The 20,822-nt window shown below is 37.2% G+C and overlaps 4 protein-coding genes across 8 annotated transcripts; 3 read left to right on the top strand and 1 right to left on the bottom strand.

Moving 5' to 3' along the window:
- The first annotated feature begins 1,660 nt into the window (after positions 1-1,660).
- Positions 1,661-4,009, top strand: LOC137740819 (uncharacterized). Its single transcript, XM_068480625.1, has 2 exons — positions 1,661-1,998; positions 3,510-4,009. Exons 1-2 carry the CDS (start codon positions 1,689-1,691, stop codon positions 3,662-3,664), a joined length of 465 nt encoding a protein of 154 aa, XP_068336726.1. The 5' UTR covers positions 1,661-1,688; the 3' UTR covers positions 3,665-4,009.
- A 1,090-nt stretch (positions 4,010-5,099) lies between these two features.
- On the top strand, positions 5,100-5,597 carry LOC137740740 (uncharacterized). Its single transcript, XM_068480560.1, has one exon. It carries the CDS (start codon positions 5,100-5,102, stop codon positions 5,595-5,597), a length of 498 nt encoding a protein of 165 aa, XP_068336661.1.
- Positions 5,598-7,355: 1,758 nt separating this feature from the next.
- LOC137740366 (uncharacterized) lies at positions 7,356-12,060 on the top strand. 3 transcript variants are annotated; one of them, XM_068480240.1, is made up of 9 exons: positions 7,356-7,591; positions 8,381-8,420; positions 8,806-9,055; positions 10,238-10,309; positions 10,421-10,488; positions 10,599-10,752; positions 11,135-11,215; positions 11,311-11,400; positions 11,520-12,060. In XM_068480240.1, the coding sequence occupies exons 3-9, from the start codon at positions 8,807-8,809 to the stop codon at positions 11,595-11,597; spliced, it is 792 nt and encodes a 263-aa protein (XP_068336341.1). In that variant the 5' UTR covers positions 7,356-7,591; positions 8,381-8,420; position 8,806; the 3' UTR covers positions 11,598-12,060. The 3 variants fall into 3 exon arrangements, with proteins under 3 accessions (XP_068336341.1, XP_068336339.1, XP_068336340.1); XM_068480238.1 differs by having other exon boundaries at positions 8,381-8,426; XM_068480239.1 differs by lacking the exon at positions 7,356-7,591 and adding an exon at positions 7,667-8,119 and having other exon boundaries at positions 8,381-8,426.
- A 1,424-nt stretch (positions 12,061-13,484) lies between these two features.
- On the bottom strand, positions 13,485-16,669 carry LOC137739644 (eukaryotic translation initiation factor 5-like). 3 transcript variants are annotated; one of them, XM_068479288.1, is made up of 2 exons: positions 16,553-16,669; positions 13,485-15,480 (listed from the first exon to the last, which is right to left on the bottom strand). In XM_068479288.1, exon 2 carries the CDS (start codon positions 15,118-15,120, stop codon positions 13,801-13,803), a length of 1,320 nt encoding a protein of 439 aa, XP_068335389.1. In that variant the 5' UTR covers positions 15,121-15,480; positions 16,553-16,669; the 3' UTR covers positions 13,485-13,800. The 3 variants fall into 3 exon arrangements, with proteins under 3 accessions (XP_068335389.1, XP_068335391.1, XP_068335390.1); XM_068479290.1 differs by having other exon boundaries at positions 13,485-15,451; positions 16,553-16,664; XM_068479289.1 differs by having other exon boundaries at positions 13,485-15,509; positions 16,553-16,649.
- Between the last annotated feature and the right edge of the window lie 4,153 nt (positions 16,670-20,822).

The following is a 20,822-nucleotide window of genomic DNA, read 5'->3' as shown; positions in this document are numbered from 1 at the left end:
TATAAAATGATTCAACGAACGAATCTTGTCAAGTATTAAAATTAAAAGTAATGCTAGGAAGACCAAAATTTTAAACCAAATTTGCAAACTAGAAAATGGGTAACCAATAGGAAATGAGCACAGTAATCCACACTCAAATAATAATCCAATTATCAACAATCACATCATTTGGTTTTCAAATTTAGTTTAAAATTTTTGGCCTTCCTAGCATTATCCTAAAATTAAAGCATTAAATATAAAACATTGATGACGTTGGCTACTCTTTGATATCTACCATAAACACCATTGAATTCTCGTTGATTTTGATTCAAAACTTTTGAACTTTCTCACAAAATGCAACTCAAGCAATGCAACTTTTGTATTCTTAAAATAATGGTTTGGTGAATAATTAATGTACATACATACATATATATATATATATATATTTATATTTATATAAGGAAAATGATCCTTAAGGATCTTAGGGATCCTGTAATCGTAATCGTAATCGTTCAATGTACATTATGCGGTCAGAAATCATTTCAAAATTTAAAATTTAAAATTAAATATAAATAGAACTTAACGAAAACTGACCGCATGATGTACGATGAACGGTCACAATCGTAGGATCCCTAGGAAAATGATCCGGCTAGGATCCTTTTCCTTTATATAATACTATTATACTCTATATAAATTATATTATATATTGTTTGGTCGAATACTGGTACGAATATAGATTAAGAATCTTATAATTATATCTAAAACCATAAACGAATAATGGTTTTTTTATTAACACCCCACATGTTGTTGAATACATCCCACTTAAAAATATAATACTAAACAATTTGTAACTCTAATATGAAATGACTATTCGAGCCTCATAACTACTCTTACTCTCCATTGTAGAACAAAACCCTAAAAAAACAAACACGTTGATGAAAAAAATATCTTTTGATGAACGGAATAAAATATCGAGTTTTGCTCCTCGTTCATTCTTTGATTTTCACATTCAAGAAATTATTTAAATAATGGAATAAAAATTTGACTTTTGCAAAGCACTGCTCTAATTGGAATCCAAGAAACAGGAAGCAAACTGGAGAATGTTGTAAAATTTTAAAATGTAATTAAATGTAATATTCTTGTGGCTATTTGATGATAAGAAATTCAATGTTTTCTGGCTGGTTGAAACTGACATGACTTTTTAAGAACAGTTCCTACCATTTGTCCATCAGGTTTCTTAGAATCCAACATAATTGTTCAAGAAAAATTGATGGATGTTTATAAATCAAACGGCAAGATGGAGATTTTATACCACAATTTAATTCATCTTTCTTGTCTTTAAAATGTGGATTATTCTTTTATTTGAAAGAGATGAAGAGTTTGATGTGAAGTTAATTAGTTGATGATTGTGGGGGTGTGTGAGATATGAGGTGTGGGGTGTATGAGATGTGAGGTGTGAGGGTAGTATTGGAAAATACGTAAGGTGTGTTAAGAAAAATTTTAATTTAAAAAGTAAATGTAGAGTTTATTAAGTATATGTGGTGTAATCAACAAAATGTGAGATGTTAATAAAACAAGCCAACGAATAATCTTCACAATTTTCCCCTATACAGAATATGCCCGAAAGTTCATACTCAAATCCATTCCATTCGGACGATTATCTACTGTTATTGAATTTAACAGTAAGAATTGTCATTCACACGGATGAAATGCCCGGTTCTACCCCGGACCGTTTATTAACGATTCTTGAAGTCGAGACACCAGCTAGTTTTGTTTTGTGGGTTGTGAGCTTTGTGATGGCTCTGCTGGGTTTGGGTTATGGTTTTCCTCAGTCACCGGGTTATTTGCTTCCTATTCATCGGAAGCCGAAACCCACATTGAAATTCGCCGCCTTTCGATGCTCTGCGGCAGAACCCAGCAACCAAATAACCTTCAGGACCTGCAAGAATTGCAAAACCCAGTTCGACCCCTCCCTCAATAACCCCCGGGCTTGCCGCTTTCACACCGCTCATTTCGGAGGTACCTGCTTATTTCTTCCATTATCTTCTTTCCTAAATAATTTTACTTGGATTTTATCACAATTTACGAGGGATATTACGAATCTAAGCTGGATTTTTGTATCTTCTTGTTGAATTAAATTTATTTACACACAGATTGTAGTTGTATTTTGAAACCATACCGGCTTTCGAATCGAACTTGTTGTGAATTCCTTGTTGAATTTGTGATTATGCATTAGCAGCTGGGCAGTTTTGTGAGGTATGAAACTGTTGATGAATGCATTACTGAATTTGAAGTCATAAGCAATTTATAATGGATCTTCCTCAATAAGTTAACCTGCCCGGCTATTGGGCTCAATAATCAGAGTACTTTTTTCGTTCGTTTTGCTATAAGATGGATACGAAATGGCATCTATTCATAAATGTTTCGAGCCATTGGAAATTCTTAAGCATGATCTATTTGCAAGAAGGCGTCGCGTCTTTGTGTGGGTGGAAATGGATAGTTGGAAGAGAATACAAGACTCTGAAACATTTACGAATAGGTTCTGCTGAACCCACAAGTATGAGATAATGGTTGAGCTAAAGTTGGTTAGCAAAAGGCGGTTGAATGCTGGAAGAAAGAATCTCAATGTCTTGTCTATACTTAAGATGTTTCTCAATGTGACTGACTGAAGAGTTTAGCAAAGTAAAGTGCTTTAGGCTCTGTTGATGTATTCTTTTTTATCTTTTCCATGAATCGGTAGTTCTTCCACCTCTGAAAGATTGTTCATGAGAGTAGAATATGAGTTCATATCAAAAGCAATTCAAATTAGGTTTTGGTTGTTGGCTTGAACTTCAGATTCCGACAGAACTGAAGAAGTTTCAGTACTGTCTGCATATTGCTCAAAGAGAAATGCTTACAGCACTTGCTCAAAAGAGAGTCCCTAGGTGGACTTCCTATAAAGTGGGTCAAGCTTAATTCTTGATCCAAAACCCTGAGGAGGCAGCAAGTCCGTTAGCATTCCTCTTGTTCAGAATTTACTCAGTGCAATCGTATATCAGTTGCAACTAAAGAACCGTAATTTAAACAGGATAGACAACTTACTTTATACTGCGTTGATGCCAAAAGATGTAATTACTAGTCCATTGTGAAAGGCTAAGTTTGGAGTCGTTTTTAGCTTCCTAGTTGTTAGTTTGCTTTAGTATTTAAGTTATTGCAATTGTTCAGGGAAAGAGCTATGGGATCAAGCCCATGTGCATTTTAAGACATCCTAGGTTTTCCACGAGTACTTAATGAAATTGCATAGGGTTGTTCACGTTCAAGTTAATACAAAGAGTGCCAGGTCAAATTTGAACAAATCGCGATGGTGTTCAATTTGTTCACTAAATAAACACCTTGACAGTAATAATGTCCTGTTTTGGGTGAGAATGATTGGTAAAGTTTGTAAATTTAGTTTCATTTTATCGTCATCACTTCTTCGATTTTGTGTAATATACTTTGGTTTTAACGCAACTTCAATTCGGGTCATACTTGTAACATCTGCAATCAAACAGGCGAAACGAAGAGGAAGTTTGAGAGTGTACACACTGGGGGGACCATGAATACTCCTGACTCTGGCAAAGTTGTTCAATACTGGCATTGCTGTGGGTCTGAAGATCCCTTTGACCCTGGATGCACTGCTGCTCCTCACTCGTCCTACGATGACTGATGTTTTTCTGTCCTCTGCAACATCACATGATCAACGTCACCTGGATATTCGATTGTTTGCTAGTATGAATTCTCTTCATCATTTTTATACTGAAAAAATGGGGTATTTCATGTTCTTTTTTCTTCTTTATATTCAACCATATCAGGTTGAAGATTCGAATTGTTTCTAGGCCAAAACTCTAATCGTTCTTCAATATTGTGATCAATTGTGTACAAAGTAATGAAATGTTGGAATTGTTAATAAATGGCAATGAAGTGATAGCATACACTGATATGATATGTATTAAAGGGCGACCCTAAGCCAACAAGGCACCCCGCTTTGCGAGGGTCGGGGGAGGAATGTCCTTCGTATGGCCTTTGCAAAGAGGTTGTTTCCATGACTCAAACCTGTGACCTTTTGGTCATTAAGGAGCAACATTTTCGTTGTGCTAAGGTTCGCCCTCTGATATGATATGTATTCCTTGAGATAATTGGTCACGCTGCTCAAATTATATACAATACAAATTGAATTCAAATTTCTCATTACTCCTCTTGGTAAATGATTTTTGCATACCTTGCTTCTCCTTCTGCACACCTATGTTTAAAACTGTTTCTTGATTTTTCTTTGCTTTGTACATTCTAAAGGCCGTAAATTGTGGATGGATGAAAAAGTGCGTGGAAATCACTTACTTTTTTCTTTCCACACGGAACTGTAAACTATTTACTAGTGGGTACAAGTAATCACAGACTTTTCTCTTTTGTTATGTTATAGTTATAAATTTATTGTAATCCTAATTCATTATCGTACGTTCCTTCTGTCATCATATGCACTAACCACATGGCTTTAATCTTAGGCTGTTTCTATTCACACATACTTGACACTTCAAATTTCTCGTCTCATCCCATATTTTTTTTAGAATGGCACCTATTTTTGTTGTACGGAACATTAGTTACCAAATGTGGTAACTCGTAAACTTGAGTGCTTAAAAAAATTTTATCCAGTACTATGCTCGAATCCTCATCTCCAAATATCAAATATATTATTTTTATAGGAATACACATGGCTCCCATAAATGATACAATACGGCCTATATATTATAATGCTTGCAAACCTTGGAATGTACGTACGCTTCAAACTTCAATTCGTATGAATTAATCTTAAGCTCCGTCAACCCAAAAACAAGTATATTTAAGTGCCGACCCATCATGTGGCCGGCTTCCCTTCCCAATTCACAAGGAACTGTCCATGTATCGACACGTGGTGCCATAATTTCTGATCCAAAATTGAAAAACGCGGAAAAAAACACGTGTCAACTACCCATGTACTACGTTTCGAGCTCAAACCATTCCCTAAGTTTGCACCTATAAATACAGACAGGACCAATAGTCAATTCTCAACATCGAATTGGTTGATCGCATTCGCATCCAATTTTAATTTCATTTTCTTTCACTCAGACATGGAAGCAACTTGTCTACGTTCCTCCTCACTTGTTCCCTTGCCATTTTTGCCTGCAGGCAAATCTCAGTGCACAAGAACTGGATTACTGCACAGGAGAACAATGCCAAGGAGATCATCAAGTGCAAGTACCGGCACTACCGGGCTTGTCGTTGTAACAGCTGCGAGGGACAACCGCGAAGGGCCATCGCGATCCGTGGTCGATGAGAGCTTGATCGTTCTGAGAAAACGCATTCACGAGATGAAAATGGTGGAGAGGAACTACGAGCCTCCTCAGGAATGGATGCATTGGGAGAAGCAGTGTTACGCAAGTTATGATGACCATGTTTGTAACATGGTGGGTTGTCTTCAATCGTTTCTCATGAACACCAGGCCTAGTGTAGCCCTTTCTGTGCTACTTCTCTTCGCCGTCAGCGTCCCGGCATCGACGGCCATGATTTTGCTACGGTTCATGGAGGTGGCTAATGGGGTTCTATCTACCGTTCATCATTTTGGTTGATATGGTTATAGCAATTGGCTTTGTAACTGTAAATATACAATGCGACTGATAGAGATTTTGTATATTTATTTCTTCAATTGGACTTTTCTGTAATAACCCCGAGTTTTTATCATTTATAGTGCGAGCTAAGTTGCCCTCCTAAGGTCTTTCTTTATTTTGACGATTTGTGAGGTCTCTTTTATATGATCTTTCAGATTAATCTTACGATAAATTAAGTTATTAATTTAAATAATCTTTGTTACATGGAAACACAATAATTATATGAACTAATCAAATTCAAAAAACTTTCTCGCATGAAACCTTCTTTCTTCTTCCCCTATCGTATCCCTTCCACATCCCTTTCTTATCTCCTCTCCATCTCTCTCTCCTCCACATCCCCTTCCTCTCTCCATCTCTCCATCATTCACTCCCATTGTCTCCTGAGTTTTTGTTTTTTTCCTTTTTGCGAATGAAAAAGAGAGAGGACATGTTTCAAATTTTTTACCGGCGTTAAAAAATTTCATAGGATAAAATGGTTCACGCTTTCAAAAAGAAGGGGATCCCAATTTTCGAAACCATTCTCAATTTTTTTTGTGTTTTGTATCTAATTGAGTTTGAATATTATTTATAAAAGATTGGATGTGTAAAGTTATTAGGATTTTATGAAATTGGATTTGTTGAGTTTAGATATTTAATGAGGAAACTAGGTATTGCAGATATAAGAGATTCGACATGATGTGAAACCTTCTTCTTTCTTTTTATTTATTTATTTATTTATTTATTTTTGTTTTATCAATTAGGATTGGCCCAACGTGTAAGTCCCGTTGATTAATCCCTTCATTGGTAGAAATCTTCATCTGCACAACATTAGTAATTGACCCTTTGATATATAAGTAATTAGTAAATCAGTAATTATTCGTATTTAACTTTATTATTAATTAGACGATAAAAAGGGGACTGGAAACTAGCTGGTGATTTCGTCACGGTAGTTTATCTTTTTGGTGCATTGCAGGGCCACTATTGTGTGCTTCATCAATGCCAGAAATCAAATCTAAGACTTGCCATTACTTTTTCTATATTATCTACACTAAAAGAATGAAAGAATGGATTAAGGCCTGATTTGGTACTGAGGTGATTCTGAAAAGAGCTGGTATAAAAAAAAGTGGGAGCTGTTTTTGTGTTTGGTAAACATTCAGCTTCAGTTTTTTTTCACAGTTTTGGGTGAAAAAAGGCCAAAAACAAGAAGCTGCAAAACCCAGCTTTGAAAAACTGGCTTTTTTTCATATCTGTTTTATATAAAAGTTTACCAAACACTATAATAATGTTTTTTTTTTCAAAAGCACTTTTACAAAAAAGTTTATTAAACACTTTGCTATTTTATTTCACAGCTGTTTATTCTCACAACACAACATAAGCAATTTTTTTTTTTAAAACACAACAATACCAAACCAGCCCTAAACCTTACAATAAATTAGCAATATGATTCATTCTCGCCTTGCATTTGAATTTAAGACCTCTATTATTCGATTAGAACAAAACATCATAACAATAAAACGCGTACTAGATAATTCCTACTCCCACTTGACTTGACCCAACCGAAGTCACGGTAAATCGAGCAAAGCGGCGTAAAAATATGGAGGGAAATTGAATGTCAAAAGAGTAAAAAGAAAAACGGGGAAAGCGGCGAAACAAGGAAAGAGGATGTCGATTAGTTTGGCGACGTGGGTTATTTGCGGTTAGAATCCCCCTTACCCTTTTCACCTTTCCCTCGATAAAATGCTTCCTCTCTTTTCTCCTCCTCCTTCTCTCCCACCCAAACTGTAAAAATGGTTGCTTTCTTTCTGATGGGTCTTCTTTTCCGTTAATATTATGAATTCACAGCACTCCATTGTTTCTGTAAATTTGTAGTAAGTGTGTGCAACGACAACACTCCATCTCTTGCTTCCATCGTTTCAAGCAAAAAGATTGCTGCTTTCTTCCTTTCTTCCATTGCAGAGAATTCCATTCCCATTCCTGTAAGTCTCCCTCTCTCTCTATGATTTAATCTTTCCCACTTTCCATTCATCAGCTTCATTAATTCATCTGGGCAACGTCATTCTCTCTCTCTCTCTCATTGGCATTTCTGGCGTATTTTGATTTGGGGCAATTCTTTGGAGTTTTTGGATTCTGGTTCTTTTTTGTTTTCCATATTATCAAAAGAACTAATCTTTTTTCATTGGATGATTTTAGTTTTGCATTTTCAAATTTGGGTTTTCTTTGTGCCATTTCAATGCTGTTAATTCTTTGTTTTTAACTAATATTCTGTAAAAGTTGCTAGAGTTGCATTTTCTGCTTCTGATTTTTCACAAAAAGGTACATTCACTTTTGATATTTTCCCCCTTTTGTGTTTTTTTGCTTAGCTTTTTCTCCCCTATTTACCTTTTTTTTTCCTCTCCTGCCTGATGATCCTTTATTAATCTTGATGCAGCTTGAGTGCTTGTTCTTTTGCCCACACCTCCTTTTTTGGGATTCTTCTTCTCACCACTTTTATTTGTTTTGAAAATGTATGGATAATATCTGTTGCAGTGATATTTAGATTTCATTTTACTAAGTTAATTGCTGCCCAATGTTTCCAGAACATCCCTTTCATTCGTGAGAAAAATTGAGTGAAATGGAGGAAAATAGGAATTTGGGTTTTTCTGTTAGATCTTGTTTTACTTTGTAATGTAAGAAATTTACCTTCTTTCGAGAATTCAGAAGATTGTTAGGGTTTCATTATTGTCCCACAATTATATATGTCTCACATCTTTTCTTTTGATGAATAGGGTTCATTTTTATTGTGATGCGTACATCCGTTTGACTGAGGTACAGGTGATGTTCACAAACCTTTGTTGGTTCTTAGTTGTTGTACCTTGACAATTTTAAGGTTGATTGTTTTGGTGACCCTTGTAGATTGATTTATTAAATGACCTAATTGTATGAACTTTAAGGTTGATTGTTTTGGTGACCCTTGATGTCCTAATTTGTGCTGTCAATTAGAACAGAACATTTGGCTTTTCAATTTCACCATTTTTTGACAATGTTTGATTCATATACTTCGTTAATGGATCTTTTGAGTGGTTGTCATTTTGAAATTATGCAATGTTATGGTGTATTTTAGTTGCTATTATTCGGTGGAGATTAAATTTGAAATCCAAGTTAGGCTGCGTAGAAGATTTTTAACTGAACTTTTCTTTTTTATCATTTAAAGGATGGGGGATCATTTTGTGTTGTTCGTGGATCGGTTGATCACTGAATCTACCCTCGAAGCTGTTATAGAGAGCACATATCAGTTGCAGCACCCAACACCCACAACAATCCAAGATATCATGGAATCTTCCCATCAAATAGATATGAATACCCTGTCATCTCCTAGTAAATTTGTACAGTGTAGGATTTGCCACGATGAGGATGATGATTCAAACATGGAAGCACCATGTTCTTGCTGTGGCAGCTTGAAGGTACGCTGCACTTTAGTTTGTGCATTGTCTTTTCTCTTTGAAACTTCTGCTATTTGATGTTCAAAGTTTCAGTCTTGTGTCATCTTTTTCAGTGCGTCTGTAAGTTTTGTTTGGGAATGACTGTAGTCTTATGTTTTCAGTTCAATCAAACTCATAAATATTCCTTTCTATTGCATCCAATGCTTCAAAACTGAAATACCTATGTCCCGCTTTATTGATGATGTCGACGTTGTATGCCAAAATTCATTAGTTGTGCTCCTACTTCAAAATCACAGTTCCCTCACTACAAATACCTGTCTTAAATTATGGTTAATGTTACAAAATTAGAAGTTGGGAACACAGAAAATGGGAGATGGAAATTTTTGAGAAAGTGATGTTTCTATGAGTTGAATGGAACAATTGGCTATATCATTCCTTATGGATGTTGTAGTATAGTTAGAATCTTAAAGCCGTTGGATAAATTTCTCAATAATATGTTTACTCCAGTTCACAGAAGGTTGCAAGTTTTTTGCGTAAGTAAAGACTGTAGACCAAATCTAGACTCCTAATTGTGGCCATCAGTCCCTGACTTTGTTACCGATGATCATGTCAAGTTGTCTTAGTAGCTTATTTATTCATTCCATATGGTACAATTACGTATCATATGGCAAAAACAACTATTGTCTTTGTCAGAGGAGCATAAGTTATCAGGGAAGGGGAAGAACGCTAAGACTTAAGGGGGATGTATAGTTTTGGCTGTGTAATGAGTAACCTGGACAGAAGGAACAGGATCATACCTTTGAGGATTGTGTAGGTAGCAGCGGTGGGGATTTGTGGGAGAAAGTTTGTTTCTGGTCTTCACTATGGGCTTCGGTGTTGTCAGATTTTAAAATTTGTCCCTTTCGTATATTTGGCTTGATTGGAAAGCTGCTATTAGTTAGCTCTTCGAGATATCTTAGCTTGTTGTGTTTTCTGTATGTTTCATTGTTTGATTTTGAGTTTTTGTTTACTTCTTGTGCACTTTGTTTATTTTTATTGTCTTCTGCAGTAAAATGTTGCTTCTTTTGCAAAATAAGACGACAACAACAACAGCCATTGTCTTTGGCTTTCCCTTTCTCTGTACCCTGCTTTCTGTCCATGTCAAGTAATTCCACTGGCTTTAGAATGGAGTTATTTATTTATTTAATCTTCACATATTTGTAGTACGCTCACCGCAAATGTGTTCAGAAGTGGTGCAACGAGAAGGGTGATACAATTTGTGAAATTTGCCACCAGGTATGCCATTCCTTTACAGAACATGTTTCTAACTTTAGTTGTGTTTTATGATCATTATTAATTTGGGAGAATTAAGAATTTTCATTTTCCCTGTTGAATGTGAAATTGCAGCAATTCAAGCCAGATTATACAGCACCGCCTCCTCTATATCATTATAGTGGTATCCCAATGAACTTCCGGTACTATCTACCTATCCATATTCTCATGGTTTTCTGTTTTCAACAAAAGATCTAATTTCATTTTTCAGAACCAAAAACATTGTATACTCAATTTGGTGTTACCATGTTAGGGGGAACTGGGAGATTTCCAGAAGGGACCTGCAGAATCCTGGATTTATAGCAATGGTTACTACTGATAACGGATACCTGAATACGGACTTTGCTGATGAATACTCAGCTCCTTCTTCAAGAAGCTTGATATGCTGTCGTATAGTTGCTATCATCGTACTCTCTCTCTCTCTCTCTCTCTCTCTCTCTCTCTCTCACACACACACACACACAAAACAAGTGGAGACTTGTGAATAGCCATTAAGAAAGAGTTTTAACAAGAAAAAAAATGCCATAATGGCAGAGAAAGAACTGGAAGAAGGGGCGACGTAAGAAAAGAAAGAACTACAAAACCTAGTAACATGCAGATGTTCACATGATGAAGTGGTTTAATTGTTGAATTTTTTCAACCTATGGGGGAATTATTCTGTTTTAAAGTTATAAATGAAAATGAATACACATGTTTTTGAATATGTCAATTCTGTCTAGCAAGAATTAATTGGTCTTGTGGACTTTACTACTTCAGTCATATTTTACAGCATTTTTTGTTTGTTTTCAGTTCATGGTTCTTCTGGTTTTACGCCATACTCTTCCAATCTTAATAAGTGGAGCAGGAGAGTACTCATTGACGTTATTCACAGTGAGTTTTACTAACCCCATTTTTTTATTTAAAGGATGAAATGCTCTTCAGGCAAATGTAAAAAAGAACTTACTAATATTTTCGTTATGCTGTAGTTAATGGTGTTGAGAACGATTGGAATTCTTTTTCCAATCTATATCATGGTTAAAGTATTCACTGTTATCCAACGTCGGCGGCATCAACAGGTCAGTCATATAAGAAATTCATTGACCATGTATTAGGTACATAGTTGAGCTGCGAATGCCTTGCTTTTGCTCTTACTGAAACAGTAGAACTTATTCTGTTTCATGTGTCTATGCATTAGGATCCTCAGATTTCCCTTGACACATCAGACGAAGAGAATGACTTTGCATATCCATCACGTTTTATTCAAATTCGATAACTGATTCAGCCACTAGTCTTGGCCGGAGAATCATTTACTATTGCTGCAACATCCCGAAAAAGGGCTCGAGAACCAAGATCTCCAGTTGTTTGTAATGCAGATGAAAGTTGTGGCCGAAGGCAATGTTCTTACATCGTCAGTTCAGGACAATGTGCTAGAAGCATACGCAAACCCTTTGCTTGCCGTGATTCGGAAACCTGTGTATATGACAGCATTGGGTATGAGCCTTTTTATTTTCAAGTACTTTCATACGAAAACTAGGAACCTATACTTTAAATGTACATGTAAATGTTAATGCTGTAATTCGATGTATTTCCGTATCCAAAAAGGGGACCCAGAACATGATTCAATGATCCTATGAAGGAGAGCAGTTTGCACTTGGCAGTGCAAGCAACAAAACATGCTTTATGCAACTCAGTTTCTACCTCATCCTTCTCTCACCTGCTTTCACTGTTAATATACAAATTACCCCAAAAAAAGGTGTAAATTGCTATTTTCTCATAAGCTTGTGGAGGCGATGCTCTTCTTTGCAATGAAATGAAACCAAATGATTTGGAAATTGGCCGAACAAAGGCCAATCCAAACCCCATTAGCATTGGAATATTTAAATATAACTTATACTACATAGTTGAAGATTTAAACTTGGGTATAGAGAATATTGTTCTAGCCAACTTGGCTGACTGTGGTTTGGCTGTTTGCGCCAGTTTATTTATGGTTTTTGTTGTTTCTTATGCCAATGCTCATATAAAAGGCTATCTCTAGCAGTGGAGAGACAAAAGTGGTGAGTTACGGTTCACTTTTGACGAAAATGACATTTTTACTCTAAAAAGTCAATCATGATAATATTTATTACAACACCTTTTTGATTAAAATTCAAAATTTTCTAGTCATTTTCATTAGTTTTCCTTATATTTTAACCCTCCATTCCTTTTTGATAAAAAAAAAAAAAAACTAATAATTTAACTCTCTAGAATATTATATTTTAATGTGTAGTCTCGACTATATTTTTTTCATCTCCAACGATACAAGCTGCACACTATTACTTTATTGTGTTTAGAGAGAAAAAGCTATGAAACAAAAGCGGGGTATACAAAAAACTTGTTGGAGGGATCAATGCTATGTTCCACGGGCATTCTGAAATCTCGGAGTGTCATAGTGTTGGGCATTCGAACACGCTGATACATCTCAGATATGCCTCGGAAACGGTTTAAACAGCGTCAAGACACAGCTACTGCTTTGTAAATATAAAACACATTTTGCGGCAATTTTGTAAATATTGAAACTTCTAAAACCTAAAAGTTTGCCAACCTCATCTTCAGTCTTCTTTCTCTCCAATTAGAGGCCGTGATCTTTACTAATGACGACAATGGAGTTCAGGAGGAAATAGAAAGAGAGACTTGAAGATCATTGAGACTTGAATCTTGTGTTATATTAATTATTATATTTGTGATTTAATTATTATGTACGGCGAAAGAATTTGATAAGCACGAATTCTTTGTTATATTATGAATTCGAAGTATATGTAATATTTGTTATAAATTATTATATTTTAATTGTCACGTTTTATCTGTCTGTGTTCTTATTTATTTATAAGATTTACGGCGTTGCCGGGTCTCCCAATCCGTGTCCACGTCTGCACAGAGGCTAAATATAGTCAGCTCGAGAGCCACAAGTAGCCCATAGCCCGTGACTAGAGATAGCCCAATAGCTTTTTTCTGCACGCATCTTTGTCCCTTAAAGGTGAAAATGTTGTAAGAACAACCGAAGCATAGGTATAGAATAGCCGGCTCGGATGAGGGATTGAAGTTAATGAAACATCCTGGAAATAACAACATACGCAGCAGCACATCACATCAGATCAATTAAGGATCGCAAGGCACATTCATCTCATCAGTAAATGGAAATTTAGATAGTAAAACAAACAATATCCCTTAAAATTTTGAAACTATCCAGCGGCAAAAATATGCCGAAAATAATACTCAACATCCAGATACTAAAACCAATCCCAGATAACACACAGATACAGACATTTCTAGGTAATGCAGGACAAAGTAGAAAATCTTGACACTAGTGGACTACGCGAGAGGCCTCAGAAAACCCGTTTATTCCCTTCTGCGGATGGCATGATGTTGGCAATGGCAGCAAACCAAACAACGAACAAACAACACATGCGATGATGAAAATAAATAAAAAGTAAAAAACCTTATTCCTCCTCAGTTTCAGACTCAGCACTCTGGAGCCAGTCAATGAAGGGTTTAGTGTTCTTCCAAATCTGAGAGCCCTTGCTGGCTCCCTTCAGTCCATCTTGATACCACTGCACTATAGTTTCTTCCTCCAAGATATCAGCATCGTAGAGAGCTTTTAAAACCAGGGCAACCTCCTTCAATGCACTTGAGCTTGACTTCCCACAGAAGCCTTCAATTGCTTGAAGCACGAGCAACTGAGATCCCTCATCCTGTGCAGCAGCTACAGCAAGGTACTTTATCTTCTTCGACACCTCCTTTGCAAACCCTTTCTCTATGCCCCCAAATAGCGCTTCAAAAAGAGCAGTCATCTTTTCCTTAGCAGACCCAGAAAGTGACGGCAGAAGGGATTGTAACTGTTTGGCTGAGATACCTTTATCTAGATTCTTTTTCAACTCATCAGTAAGTGTTACTCGAGCAGTGGAGTTTCCATTCTCCACAGCCTTTGTTGCTTCCTTGGGCATCTCTGGTTCATTGGTTGAAAGCATTACCATATCAGCTGTCGCAGCACTCAATTGTTCTTGAATCCGTTGACGAGCTGCCTCTAGTGATGTATCAGTTTGCCACTGAACATCATCATCATCATCACCAACATCATTGGCCTCCTCCTCATCAACCTGGCTGTGAGTAGGTGATGTGCGGTCCTCATCAGATCCACTTGTTTTCTTTTTCGAAGAGCTGGCTTTCACAGGGCCCTCCTTAGCAGAGGAGGAAGTGCCCTTCTTCTTCGCCTCTTTCTTTTGTTTCTTCAGCTCCTCATCCGCAGCTTCACCTTCTTTCAACCGTTCCTTTTCAGCCCTCCTCATTGCTTTCTTGTCTTTGGATCCCTTTTTCTGCTCGGGTGGGTTCTTAATAATGAAGGTAGTGAGCTTGTCTCTCATGTCGACATCAGACACAAAACCACACGCAGCACATTTCAGTTGAATCATTTGAGTCTTCGTAATCAATATCTCAGTTTCTGGATTGCCACATCCATAACACTGGACGTATTTCTTAATAAAATTTTCAAGAAGGCCAGCTAACTTAGCAGTGTCATGGGACCCATTAACAATAGAAGTCCCAGTTTTCTCATCAAATTTGGATTGGGCTCCAAGTTCACAACCAAAATACTTCGTAGTGTATGCAGGGGGCCTTGCCAACGCCTTTGCGATGTCCACCATGTTGACTATATTTGTCTTGATGCCATTTCCACGGCCCTCAATTTTGGTAACCATCCTGGGCATCTTATACCTGTAGAAGGCATCGTCGCTGTTCCCAGCACCAATGTTCAGTAAAGCCATCTTGTCTTGAACAAAGAAATCAGAAAGCAAATATCAAAGGTATCTTGAGAAGGAAATGCCGGAAGTCAAAGTGTACACAGCTGCAATATCGTCCCCTAACTCGAGAGAAGATTGATGTTCTGCAGTTATGGAAGGCTGCACCCAGTAGCAACCATGAAACTCAGAATATTCCTGATATGGCAACTGATGCATACAGCTATTTTCTTTTAACAAGGGTCTGTTCTTCTTCCTTGACCAAGGACAGTACTCTCCAAGCAACCCAATTGATCCCAAATGGAAAATGGCCTTCTCGGACATAAAAGAAGCTTCACCGTTGAACTTCCTTGAAAATCTGAAAGTAGCAGATAATGTGCAGTGTTCCTGAATCAAGAATACTGAAAATTAAAATGCTAAAGATTTAAGTGTCATTGTCAGCATGTCACATAATTTTCCACATCTCAAACAACATGACTTGATGATTTATGCCAATAGAGATCATAAATAATTACAAAGAATAACATAAACCATTCAGTTCACCAAACTTTGTCAATCACTCCAATTGTCAACTCACTGTTCACAAAAATATATAAAAGTGTTCATCGGTTTGGTATAACCAAATAACTATGCAGAGTAATGCGCTCTTGCAACTTTCACACGTTGAGAGTTGTTCAAATATGTAAGAGAATGTACTCTATGCATCTACTTCAAAGTAACAAACTTTATACGAAAATTTGAAATTACTATTGATAAATCCACCAAAGTTTCTCAATCACTTTGATTGTCAACTCACTGTTTGCAGAAGATATAAAAAATAGCACTTTAGTTGGGTATAGCTACACTAAGTAATGCACTCTTAGAGCAATTCTCACATGTTGAAAGACCTACAATCGGATTGGCGCACGATTATATGAATCATATACAAGAGACAGTACTCTATACGTATACTTCAAAGCAACAAACTTTGTACGAAAACCCGAAAGTATCATCGGGTAAGTATCATCAGACGGTTCGGACCTCCACTTAGTTTCACCCAAGCTTCATCCTGGTCATGGATAGATCACCCAGGTTCGGATCCATAAGCAGTGACAATTGCCCTATGAAGACTCCGGTGGGTTCCCTTAATCAAGCCACTGCCTATGAGTCGCCGCCACTGCCTATGAGTCGCCGGCTCATTCTTCAACAGGCACGCGGTCAGAGCCCTGGGCTCCTCCCACTGTTTGGGAGCTTACGGTTTATATAATCAACTTTGCAGTAAATATCCATAATCCAATAAAAAAATATCAATCAATCCAATATCTTTCCACTAACCCTAAAACACAAATAACTGAGATTTCTTAAATATATGAACAATCGAAAATAAATAAGATGCAATACACTTGGAATCGTAAATAAAATATACAAAAAAAATATTAAAAATCAAACGAAAAGTACAATCGAAGATGAATGCTCGTACCTGAAATCCAATCGAGATCGATGCTTTCTGAGTGGAGAAAACGAAGAGGTTTGCGAGGTAGAAGATTTGGGGATTTAGGGTTTCAACGCAGAGGCAGTGTGGCTCAGAAGAGGTGGGCTTTTGTTATCTCTTGTGGTTTGTGTGTTATATATATACGGTTGAGGGCGACCGAGAGGAATTATCACGTGTTGCATTGACCAGTTTTAGTTTGGTGGTATCCAATTTTGTTTGTGTTCTTAGGTGCGTTGGATTCTTATTAATCGACGGCAGCCGTTGATTCTGTTGAAGGATCGTGAATCAAATAGAAACTCCGCCTACTCTCAATTGTATTGTGCCTATTGTAATATTTACATTGGGCCTATGGAAATAGGCTTTAAAATGTGGCGTGGGTGGATTATGGTTTTCATTATTGTGGTGCTTGTGCTGGCCAGGTGAGCGTTGTGCTTAGAGAAAAAAAGTGAAAAGAGTACTCAGAGAAGAGAAGATGGCTAACAATAACATAAATGTTTGGAGGGCATTGTGGAATTGTAATACTACAATCCCCTTTCTATGAAGAAAACTTATAAATTTCAATCCCTTTCAAGAAGGTAGGATTAGAAGAGGTGAGTTTTCGTGACTTTTTTCATTTTGAGGGGATTAGATTGGAAGAAAACTGATCCCTTCTAATCCGACCATCTTGAGAAGGATTGAAATTGATGAGTTTCCTTCATAGAGAGCCTGCCTTTAAGGGAATGGATCCCCATTTTTTTTTTGTTTTTTTTTCAAAAAATGAGGATTAGTTGTGGGCCCAAATCATATCGAACTTCAATGATCCAAACCATCTATTTTTTAAGTTGTACCTCATAGATTATCCTTGCAAAATATTAGCCAAATCGGAAATATTTGAGTTCAAAGAAATTGACAAACACTATGTTCTAATAAACATTGAAATTTCATCGTGATAATTAAATGGTCAAATGGTTCCAGATTGAGTTGAATTTTTACAAGGATGATCTATGAACCGAAGCTTACAAAATAGACAATTCAGATCATTGAAGTTCAATGTGGAGTGGGTTCTATTGGCGTGAGTCAATATTTAGGAGAAAATGAATGCAAATATTGTGTAAATATTAGAGTCATGTTTTAGGAAGGATATATTTGTGTCCTTTATTGTTTCCTTATGGAATAAGGATTGTTTGTACTTATATTCAGAATTATGGAATACATGAAAATTAAGCGGTATATTTCTATTTGGCATCCGAGCCGAGTTGTAACCCTAGGAAAAAAAAATTCCCACCGTGCTGCTGCTGTCATGCAAAAATCAGCAAGTCTTGTGTTCTTTGCTGCATCCTTGCAGCAAGTCGAGATTGCAGTTGTGTTTTTTACTACTTGTGTGTGCTGTCACGATGGCTAGTGTCGAAGAAAACTCACGGCTGAAGTTGGAGGGTGGTTCATGTACAACCACCAACAATTTAGTTGTGAGCCCTGAAGTGATACAAAATAATGCTTCAAACGTACCGAATACCGTGAAACTCAATGGATCAAATTATCCTCTTTGGTCCAAAGTGTTGGAGATGCATATTGCTGGGCGTGGTAAGAAAGGGTTCGTGAAAGGGACTATCAAGGAACCCAAGGAAGAAAGTGATGAGTATGAAACTTGGGAAACTGGGAGTGCTATTGTGAAAAAGTGGTTGATTATTCCATGGATCTTACCATCATGGGTTTTTTCATCCATCTTCGTACCGTTAAAGAAGTATGGGAAGAAGTTGCTCAGACATATTATGATGGTTATGATATTTCTCAGATTTATGAGTTGAAGGTCAAGTCGTTTCGACTTTGTCAGGAAGGGAGTCCTATTGGCGTGTATTATGCCGATCTCAAAGTAGTATGGCAATAACTGGATCAAAGAAGACCGATTAAGATGGAATGTGTTATTGACTTGAAAATGCTTCGAGAGAAGATCCAATTGGATTGGGTTTATGCCTTCCTGGCGGGACTTGATGACGTATTTGATAAGGTATGTAGTGATATTTTAAGAACTTAACCCCTACCATCTGTTGAAGGGGTGTTTTCTGTTGTTAGGCATGAAGCCCAACGTCATGCTACCATGATGGAAGGAACTAGTGTCGGCATCCAAGGAGGAATCCCGACACTGTCCGTAGCCATAATGCCACAGCCACTCTCTGCTGGCTAACCGTATGTCTCACCTTCGTCAACAACTTCCCGTCCTTTTACTCGGGAAAATAAAGATGATTTAAAGTGTACTTTCTGCAGTCAAACCCGTCATACTGAGGATACTTGTTTTCAAAAGCATGGAATCCCTGAATGGTTCCCTGAATTGAAGAACAAGTTACGTGCAAAGGAGCCAGCTGCTAATGGAGCAAGTGGGAGCCGTGTATCCATTGCCGCTACTGCTCCTAGTACCAAGGAGGCCGTGCTTACCCCTGGAGATCCAAGTCAAAGCTTGTTGACTAGGACTAATCCTAGTGAATCACCGTCCAATACAGGTATTATGGGGCATGTTCTTTTAGCCTTCGATACTGAACATCATACATGTTCGATACTGAACATCATACATGTTCGATTCTGGACTCATTGAAAGTGTGTAGTAATGGCGAATGACACCACTGCACCGGTTATTAGGGCCAGTACCGTGGACCTCACATCGGCCTTCTCCCTTCATCATTGCTTGCTTATTCCATCGTTGTCTCATAATTTGTTATCTATTCCTCTAGCTACTGAGCAATTACATTGTGTTGTACTTATGTATCCACTCTTTTGTTTACTTCAGGATATTTAGACCAAGAGATAATTAGGCATGGCACTAAGAGAGAGGGGTTGTATTATGTGGATGACGTCGTTCCTGGCAAAGCTAATGTAGTTCGAGCATCTCGTACCAATAATTTGCAAGACGTTTGGTTATTGCATCGTCGATTAGGACATGCTTTGTTTGTTTATTTAAGGGGTATGTTGCCTAGTTTATTTCATGAAATAAAAGAATCAGACTTACATTGTGAAGTATGTATTCTCGCAAAGAGCCATCTCGCTTCGTTTTCTCCTAGTATGAATAAAAGATTGTTTTTGTTTGATCTTCTGCACTCTGATGTCTGGGGTCCCTCTCCTGTTAGTACTCTTTCTGGAATTAAATGGTTTGTTACTTTGATGATTGCACCCATATGACTTGGATATTTGTGATGAAGTATAAAAGTGATGTTAGTATGGTGTTTCGGTCCTTCTCACAGATGATTGCAACATAATATTCTTCTGTTATTAAAGTTCTCCACTCTGATAATGGAGGTGAATATATTAGTTCCGAATTGTCTGTTTTTCTTTGGGATCAAGGAACTACTTGTCCCCATACTCCGTAACAAAATGGGGTTGCCAAGAGAAAGAATCGTCATATCTTGGAAACTACTCGTGCCTTGCTTATTGGTGCGTCCGTGCCTAAACGATTTTGGCCTAAAGTCGTTACCTATGTTGTGTCTGTGATTAACTGTATGCCATCTCGGGTTGTGAAATTTTGTACACCTCTTCAAGTATTGACGAAACATGTTCCCATAGTATCTATCAATACCCTTACTCCTCGTGTGTTTGGATGTGTAGCGTATGTTCATATTCACAAGATTCATCGTAGTAAAATGGATCCATGTGCTTGTTGATGTGTCTTTGTTGGTTTTGCCTCCCAATAGAAAGGTTATAAGTGCTATCATCTTGAAACTCGACATATGTATGTGATCATGGATGTTACTTTCTCTGAATCAGAGTATTTTTATTCTCCGATCCCATTACCTTCAGATCACCAGGGGAAGAACACTAGTGATGATCTTGGATGGTTAGAGATACCATAAGATGTGATATGTACTTTAAGGGGAGCATGTGTTGACGAAAATAATAAAAATGGGGCAACATTATCTCTGCAAGAAACTGCAGTTGTGTTAAAGAGCCTGTTCCTTCTTAAGTAATCAATCTTCCACACTCTCTCTTTTATCAAAGATGTTCCACCTTCTAGTTGGACATGATTTTTACATTTCTCTCCTCAGCATACTTTTAAATTACAGACCTGTACATATCAATCTAATCCTACAGACCAAACTACTTCCCGACCTTCAAAATGTGGGATCCCATTTTGAGAAATGTCATCAAACTTTACACGGCTAATAAAGTTTAGTGATGATATGTACATTTATCTATTTTAATGGACCACGTACCCAACTCCATGTTAGTATGATTTACTACTTTATCAATTCTAGCAAGCATGATATCACTTGTTGTTCTTTTTCTGTTGGTTCAC

This window comes from Pyrus communis, chromosome 7, assembly GCF_963583255.1.
Source record: "Pyrus communis chromosome 7, drPyrComm1.1, whole genome shotgun sequence".
NCBI classification, from domain to species: Eukaryota; Viridiplantae; Streptophyta; class Magnoliopsida; order Rosales; family Rosaceae; genus Pyrus; species Pyrus communis.
The sequence above is the reverse complement of the archived record's forward strand: the minus strand, read 5'-3'. Positions and strand labels throughout refer to the sequence as shown.

What these genes read in the sequence shown, in the direction of transcription:
- LOC137740819 (XM_068480625.1), top strand. Translation starts at nt 1,689, where the DNA reads ATGCCCGGTTCTACCCCGGACCGTTTATTAACGATTCTTGAAGTCGAG. An exon ending in TCACACCGCTCATTTCGGAG is followed by an intron (nt 1,999 to 3,509) that starts GTACCTGCTTAT and finishes GCAATCAAACAG; the next exon opens with GCGAAACGAAGAGGAAGTTT.
- LOC137740740 (XM_068480560.1), top strand. Translation starts at nt 5,100, where the DNA reads ATGGAAGCAACTTGTCTACGTTCCTCCTCACTTGTTCCCTTGCCATTT.
- LOC137740366 (XM_068480240.1), top strand. Translation starts at nt 8,807, where the DNA reads ATGGGGGATCATTTTGTGTTGTTCGTGGATCGGTTGATCACTGAATCT. An exon ending in CTTGCTGTGGCAGCTTGAAG is followed by an intron (nt 9,056 to 10,237) that starts GTACGCTGCACT and finishes ACATATTTGTAG; the next exon opens with TACGCTCACCGCAAATGTGT. An exon ending in GGTATCCCAATGAACTTCCG is followed by an intron (nt 10,489 to 10,598) that starts GTACTATCTACC and finishes TTACCATGTTAG; the next exon opens with GGGGAACTGGGAGATTTCCA.
- LOC137739644 (XM_068479288.1), bottom strand. Translation starts at nt 15,120, where the DNA reads ATGGCTTTACTGAACATTGGTGCTGGGAACAGCGACGATGCCTTCTAC.